This window comes from Phragmites australis, chromosome 12, assembly GCF_958298935.1.
Source record: "Phragmites australis chromosome 12, lpPhrAust1.1, whole genome shotgun sequence".
Taxonomy (NCBI): Eukaryota; Viridiplantae; Streptophyta; class Magnoliopsida; order Poales; family Poaceae; genus Phragmites; species Phragmites australis.
In genome coordinates, this window is record NC_084932.1 from 28,063,487 (window position 1) to 28,071,513 (window position 8,027).

At 40.0% G+C, this 8,027-nt stretch overlaps 1 protein-coding gene across 2 annotated transcripts; it reads left to right on the plus strand.

The window, feature by feature from the left end:
- Positions 1 to 757: 757 nt before the first annotated feature.
- On the plus strand, positions 758 to 3,648 carry LOC133887501 (thioredoxin domain-containing protein PLP3B-like). 2 transcript variants are annotated; one of them, XM_062327480.1, is made up of 9 exons: positions 759 to 982; positions 1,164 to 1,449; positions 2,298 to 2,372; positions 2,493 to 2,540; positions 2,621 to 2,763; positions 2,853 to 2,925; positions 3,004 to 3,065; positions 3,200 to 3,297; positions 3,376 to 3,648. In XM_062327480.1, exons 2-9 carry the CDS (start codon positions 1,348 to 1,350, stop codon positions 3,477 to 3,479), a joined length of 705 nt encoding a protein of 234 aa, XP_062183464.1. In that variant the 5' UTR covers positions 759 to 982; positions 1,164 to 1,347; the 3' UTR covers positions 3,480 to 3,648. The 2 variants fall into 2 exon arrangements, with proteins under 2 accessions (XP_062183465.1, XP_062183464.1); XM_062327481.1 differs by lacking the exon at positions 1,164 to 1,449 and having other exon boundaries at positions 758 to 982.
- Positions 3,649 to 8,027: the final 4,379 nt, after the last annotated feature.

Here is an 8,027-nt window from a genome sequence, read left to right on the forward strand (position 1 = left end):
TTCATTGTATGATCGAACTTTCTTTATTTATATAAATTTTAATTTAAAAATTGCAAAATTATGTTGTCATTTTGGAAATCTGCAAAAATTGGCGTCTTTCACCCGTACAGTGGGCGAGGTTGAGTAATGGGCGATAGGTTTAAAAATCATAATAATGATGTGTTCTAATGCTTTTAACCTTCAAGACACTATCAAAATAGTCATGATTTTTTTTTAAAAAATATGTGGTGTATAGGATGCTATAACGTGGCACTTAACAAATTTTCGGACAAAAACATGACAGATGGATGGACTATTTGTACGAGAGACGTCTATTTTTGCAAGTTTCTAAAATAACAGTAAAATTTTGTAATTTTTAAATAAAAAAGGTATTTAAAAAAATCTTGTATGATCCTGGTGTTTTTTTACCTTTCAAGTTCTGCAGCTGGGGCACTCCATCTACCCAGTACATACACTAACATGCATGCCATATTTCCTTCGCAAAAAAGAAAACATGCATGCCATATTCTACTGGATTACCATATAACATTTCACTAAAAACTTAACAGGCCTGAATAAGCCCAAATTCTCCTAGCCTAATTTTAAAAGCAGGCCTGTTAGGCCTAATTATGTCGACCCGTTGGGCCCAATTTTACCGAGGCCGAGCTTCTTGATTATTTTGATTAGGAAAAATACGCTTATTTTTTTGTAAATTTCGGAAATGGCCGCACAAGTTTGTATTTTTAAAATTAAAAAATATAAAAATGAAAATAATTCGAGCTTCTCCCACCGACACCGCAACCGCGACACTTCGCTCTCTCTCCCCCACGCAACCGAACCAAATCCGGCGAGCCGAAGCGGCGGCGGAGGACGAAGGCGCCGGCGCGAACAAACGCAGGAGGAGGAGGAGGTAGCGGGGATGGATCCGGACGCCGTGAAGTCGACGCTCTCCAATCTGGCCTTCGGCAACGTCGTAGCCGCCGCCGCCCGCGACTACCAGAAGGTGACTCCCTGACTTACCCGCCCACTCCGTCCCAACATTACCTAGATTCTGTTCATGGATTAACGAAAATGGATAGTAACCATTTTCTTTTATGAGGATTCTCTCCTAGTCCTATCCTATCCATTTCGAAATCTTGGTTCAACTCCTCTTATGGCTAGATCCAATCTCGTGGCCCCTGCAGAAAGGAAAAAGAATTTCACTCTCTTCCTTCCAGTGACGCATTGCGCGGCTCTGATCCAAGCTTGTGGATCGCGGAGCTGGCCGAGGAGACGGCTAGCGGCGCCTGCTTCCTGGATCTATCGGGACAGGAGCGCGCGGACGCGTAGTTGATCCAGCCTAGGTTGTAGGTTCTTGATTGCAACGGGATGCTGAATTCGGCCGCGGAGCTCTCGATTGCGCCGTGGCGATGGGAGCGGGGAAAGCTTGCATATTTGCTTGCGGATCGGTGTCTGATTGTTAGTTCGAATGTGAGTGATGGTTCTTGATGCACATATACTTCTTTTGAATAAACCAAACTCATGGGTTTTCAGACGAGCTTTGTTTTCTTGTGATGTACTAGATTTTGGGTGGTCTGGAGCGTGTTTCGTGGAGCAACTGAATTTTCTGTCTTTGGATAGGTATTATCGGTTCATGTCGAATCCTGTGTTTTGAACAAGTCCACTTATAATGTGAACTTCCCAATTTTACAGTGTTGGGTCTATGGGATAGTGCATTTCAGTGTGAATATGAGACTTGTGATGCTTTCTGATGTCTTGGTGGTTTGGATATGACAGTATGTTCAGCAAAAGGACTTATTTAACTATAAACATGGCCATGAATGGCTTAACATTGGGAAGTTTAGAACTATCAAAGTTTTGGCCGGATAAGGACCATGGAGTGGAAAATTTGTATGTTTCATTCCTCCTCATTTCACACCCCTATATACACCAAAGGATTGAATTCCATAGATTCATAGCAATGTACATCATTGCCTGGCTATCATGGAAAACTTTTGTTGTGAAGCTCTCATCAAACTGTTTTATTCCTATCAATTTTTCTTATTTTGCAAAAAAAAAAAAAAGAATCAGTTCTGTTAGCCCACATTGCTTGTTTCTTTTATCTTTGATTTTTTTAGACTCTTTGTACTGTGGTTGGCAATCTCCTCTTCTTGTTCCAGTCATTTTCATTTTTGGGTTCTTTATCATGGGATAGAGTACCCTTTTTTTTCTTGCTTTTTTTTGAATTCCTCTGCTCACATTGTAAGCACAGCACTTTTTCTCTGTACTCCATTATGGATTTCATTTTGCGATACTGACATAGTTGTACATCATTTTAGGAAATTTTGGCTAAAGAGAAGGCTCAAGCAACACCTGCAAGCCATGATGAAGTTGATCTTGATGAATTGTTGGATGTGAGTAGAAGCATAAATCTTTATTTACTTTTCTCTTGTATTGCTTTTTTCTGGAGCACATAGTATTTTGTTATATTGTCAGTTGTTACATTATCATTGCATCATGGAACTGCTCTCCAGGACCCAGAACTTGAGAAGTTGCATGCAGAGAGAATCGCTGCTCTAAAGGTACTGATCTGCATCTTTCACTTATGAAAATCATGCAAGTGCTGTGTTCATTTCATGCCTCAAACCTCTCTACGCAACAGAAAGAGGCTGAGAAGCGTGAAGTGCTAAAAAGGCAAGGTCATGGTGAATACAGGGAGATAACTGAAGGAGACTTCCTAGGAGAGGTTACTGGCAGTGAAAAGGTCATATGCCATTTCTACCACCGTGAATTTTACCGTTGCAAGTATGCCATAACTTCTCTTTCTTTCTTTTTAAATATATTGCTGTGCTTTTGATTCTTATGGAAATTAATTCTCTGCGAATGTTTGCTAGGATCATGGATAAGCATTTGAAGGCCCTTGCACTGGTCTATGTGGGAACAAAATTCATCAAGCTTGATGCTGAGGTCTTAATGGGTTATCACTGTTAGCTTCAAATTACATCCATTTTGTTACATGAAGGCTAATCTTGTCAGTAACTGCAGAATGCTCCGTTCTTTGTGGAGAAACTGGCAATCAAAACATTGCCCTGCGTTATATTGTTCAAGTAAGTGCATAAACTGTTCACGACTCATGGTCACAGGACAATGTGTCTCACTGTTTGGTGTTTTTTGCTATTCCAGTTTCACCATGTAAGGGCCGATGTGAGATTGTGATCCGGTTGATATGTTTGTATTTCAGGAAGGGTATTGCCGTTGACCGGTTAGTCGGGTTTCAAGACCTTGGGAGTAAAGATGACTTCTCGACAAGAGCATTAGAAAACATTCTCAAGATGAAAGGTAACCACAACTTTTTGTTTTATACAGCACTCGTTCACAATTTGGAATGACAAACATGCCAACCTCAAAAAATTGTAGGTATAATCGATGAAAAGAAGAAAGATGACGATGAAGATGACGAAAGTGAGTCTAAGAACAGGAGGGTTAGATCTTCAACCATTCAAGATTCCGACTCAGACTGAAGATGAAATGAGGATGAACCCTTTTTGTAAAATTAATCCGTTTGTTCTGTACTGTAATTCTCAAAATCTCTTTGTGATTTACGTGTGTTCCGTGTTGTATCAATATCGGTTACCAGGACAAGAGGATTGGAAATGGTATGGCTGGATGTAGAAGTGATTTTTTTTTTTACTAGCTAGGGTTCGTGCATAATCCCATTTTGTGTAAGCTAGGGTTTGTGCCTTCTGACATTTTGTTGCCTATGTGCACATCAGCTTGTTGAGAGTGGGCTAGTGTGAAAAAGATCAAATGATCACCCAAATAAATGGTCAAGGCAGCTGGCTAGGTCAGTGGGTCCCACACACCTTGTCTGTTTGTACTTGAGAATCTCATTATTAGGGTTTGAGCAACAATTGACTGATCACTTCACTCACTGGTACTGTCCATGACCAAGAGGCTAGGTTAAACTTGGTTTATTCGTTGACTGTGAACTATGTCTCAGTAATTAAAAATTGGATGGTCATTTTCTTGTGGTTTCTGAATTTTTCTCCCTTAACACTTGTGTATTTTTACCCATGCTTTCTACCGACTCTTTTTCCAGCCCTGGTACAATGATTGCTAATGTTGAATTCTCCCAACACATGATATTCTTGGACGAATTCAAAACGGTGCGAATTGCTTCATGCAAAATCCCTTCTGCATTCATACATTCTTTTTTTTTCTTTTAAATTTTGTGCCCATCACCAATAGCAGTCAGTTGCTCGCTCTTTACTCTTTAGCTCTCGTTCCAAAAATACCCTTTTTTCCCCCTGTGAATTCTCTCAGAAATTACAACAACTCAGAGAAAAGAAAACAGCTAATAACTTGTAAAGATTATCCATCCAAAGTGAACTGCATGCAATGCAAGTATAATCCTTTTCCAGCCCAAATAGTAAGGGCCTAGTTAGCCGACCTCTAGCTCCAAGAATATTTTTCTAGTTTCAGAAATTTGTAGAGTTGAAGCTATAGTGTACTAAAAATTTGTAGAGTTGAAACTATGGATACACGAGTGTGCTTGGATAAGTCATTTTATTTTTTATTTTAATTTAAAATAGAGACTTAAACTATTTTATCTAGCCTACAAACATAAGATCTAATGTAGAGTTGGGAGCTAGAGCTCTACTGTAATGCCCCAGATATCTGCATACATGAAGGTTACCGACTAACGCCTATTTCTAATCAAAACTAAGTTTATTGACACATTTCGGCAAAGTTTCCCATGTATCTGCTCCTTTTTCTAAACAAATAAACACACTCCATTCATAGGCTTATATATATATATATATAGAGAGAGAGAGTACACCCTGGGTCAACCTAGCCTAGTCGTGCCACGCCACGTGGCCGCCCACCTTGCTCGTGCCCGCCCAGCTGAGCGTTTGCGCCAGTCGAGCCCACGTGCGCCATGTGGCAGCCCACCTCGCTTGCCCCACGCACCTGCGCCCGTCACGTGTCTCTCGTCCTGTGCCACCCGCTTAGTAGTTGTCCAATAGCTGTCATTTAGTAATTCTTTAGTAATTTTGCTATGGATTGAATGCTTTCAAGTACAAGTGTGAAAATTTACTATGACTCAGATGCTTCAGTAGTTGTTATTAGTGTGAGAATTTACTATAATTTGAATTCTTTAGTAATTTTACTTTAGGTTAGATGCTTTCAAATATAAATGTGAAAATTTACTATGGTTCGGATGCTTCAACAGTTATCAGTAGTTTTGTTCAATAGTTATGTCAGTAACTGTTGAGCAGTTTTAATTCATAGAAAAATTATTCAGTAGCGTCTGTAGTTCAGTATTTAGTAGTTCCAAGTCACAATAAAATTGTTTAGTAGTGTGTCAGTAGTTTTGTTCAGTACTGTTAGTAATTTTGGTCATTAGTTTGTTCAGTAGTTGCTAATAGTTTGTGTAAATAGTTTGCCAGTAGTATCAATAGTTTATTCAGTAATACCAGTAGTTATTTCAGTAGTTCTCGATAGCTGATCACGCCTTCAGTGGTCAGTAGTTGCGTGCGGGGGATGGCGTGGGGCGCGGGGCTGGGACACGTGGCACACGCGGGCATGTGCGAGCGCAGGGGGCATAAGGCACGTGATACGAGCATGGGACGCGTGTGAGGGATCAGTGACTTCCTAAGAAGGGGGAGGGTGAATTAGGATAATTAGAAACTAATGGCTCTCAAAACTTTACAAGATAAATATATCTCAATTTCTATTTAAAAATACTCTAGATTTATCTAGTGTGTCTACTCTACCACTCAAAAGAGTTTTGCAACCTATAGCCAATCCTAACAAACTACTCTAGTAAGATAAATGCGCAAAGGTAGATTGCAAGAATGTAAACGCGAAAAAATAAATAAGGTAGAGAAAGTAAACTCGGCACAAAGGATCTTTATTCCGTGGTATCGATGGCATGAATGCTACCTCTAGTCCACGTTGGAGTTCCACTAAGGATATGCTTTCGGTTGGCACCCGATCACGGCTCTTGAGCCACCAAGGCTTTAAGCTGGATGAGCCACCAAACCACTAAGGCAAGGCCTCACCACGAGCCTCTCTTCCGGTCACTTGCCGTCGTGATCACTTCGAAGATTGAGCCACTAAGGTAAGGGTCTCCACGTCCCCGTATAAGTGTCTTTCCGCCGCTCCACACCAAGTCGGACGGTTAATAAGCTTGCCGGTGACTCACTAAGACTCTAAGGTGCCATCATATCTCTTGGTACAAGTTAGGATCACTCCTTGATCCACTCTCTAGGAGCTATCACCCAGTAACGCTCTCTCTAAGCCTATAAGCACTAATCACACTCTAATTATATGCTTAATCCCCTTGGGTGATCACATTAAGCACTTTGTTGGCTTAGATGTCTTCTCAAGTGTATATGGGTTTCTCTGTACAGTCACACCTTCAAATGATTGAGTGGAGGGGTATTTATAGCCTCAAACCCACCAATTAGCCGTTGCTTCAAGGACTCAACTTTATTGTAATCACCGGATGTTCCGATGTTAATAGTATTACCATCACTAGAACATCCGATGGGTACATCTTCAGAACTAGCCGTTGGACTTCCACTCAAAGCCTATGTGAACACCGGATATTCCGGTATACTTCATCTTCATCACTGTACTATCCGGTGAGTTATCCTGAGCCAGACCGCGCCACTTCTTCTCTGTGCAAAACACTCTGGGGTAAGCCTCCGATGCACTTTCTCTTGACACCGGACCATCCGGTCAGTTCATATTCATTCTTTGACACTTGAAATCGCTTCTACAAGAAATGATACCAATTGTAAAACTAGTGCCATGAAAAGAACATACAACTAATAAACCATATAAGTTGCTCATAAGAAAGAGAGAAACACAAGCAACCTACCATATAAAAAACCTACACTAGATATTGCAATAAATTAAAATATGCACATGCAATACTAGATAAGGCAAATGAACTACAACAATTGAAAGATTTTGCATGAACAAAGATCTAACTACTATTTACCTCTTTTACCTTTGGATAAGAATTTGGGTATATATGATCTTCATTGAAGAGCCTAATCTTATATACTTGGCTTCTTTGCTTGAATCTTCACTTCATCTTTTGATCCAAGTCTCCAAATCCTCATAACCGCCTTATGCTTCAAGTTTTCTTTGGAACTCAAATCGATTAGTGCCCCTTCATGTTGGTGGTGACTTCCTTGGGCACCCAAATAGGTTGCTTCCACCCCTGGTCTTTTCTCTCAATCATATGCGCAACTACCTTGCCATTTTCCTTCTTCTTGAGCTTATAGTGGTTGCTCTTAGTCTTGTTCTTGTAGTTGGGTTTAGTGTAGAGGTTGTAGGTTTTGTTGGAGATGTTCATTGCTTTCTTCTTTTCCTTGGTCTCCTTCTTGACTTGCTTGCATTAGAAGGACTTATGGCCTTCTTGATGACACTTGAAGCATGTCACGGTGGATCTTTTCACAAGTTTGTTCACCATGGTTGTATAATTATTGAGGAGGTTGGACATAATTTTTGCCCTTTAGTCATGCCAAGTCTTCCTTGAGCTTCTCCACTTCTTGTTTGAACTCATCATTCTCTCATGCAATGAGGTTGGTGATTCTATAACATTCTTAACATAAATCTCATTACAAAGAGATGAGCTATATAGATCAATCAAATCGTCACAAGAAGTGGAAGCATTTATCTACCTTAGACTTGAAATTAAATAGAGAGGTGGATTGCTTCAAATGGACTTTAGTTTGAGATTCAATGCACTTAAATTTTATCTTAAGCTCTTCATGCTCATTGTTTACCAAATTGAATTTGCTCAATAGTTGCTCATAATTAGAAACAAATGTAGTATGAATGTCACTAAGTGCATTGACTTTTTTAAGCTCCTTTGATTGTTTTTTAAGGACATTTGTTGCTCATTTATCAAATCAAGAAGTTCTTGTTGAAAGGAGGAATCCTCATCGGATTCATCATCGCTTACATCATTTTTCATATCTTTGACCGTAAGGCACTTAAGTGATGACGACTTGCGCGATGACAACCTTGAGGAAGAGTTTATCTTGGAG

Bases quoted from the DNA above. Each gene is read 5' to 3' on its own strand.
- LOC133887501 (XM_062327480.1), top strand. From the start codon at position 1,348: ATGCTGAATTCGGCCGCGGAGCTCTCGATTGCGCCGTGGCGATGGGAG. The intron at 2,764-2,852 runs GTATGCCATAAC...AATGTTTGCTAG, and splicing joins CGTGAATTTTACCGTTGCAA to GATCATGGATAAGCATTTGA. The intron at 3,066-3,199 runs GTAAGTGCATAA...TTTGTATTTCAG, and splicing joins CCCTGCGTTATATTGTTCAA to GAAGGGTATTGCCGTTGACC.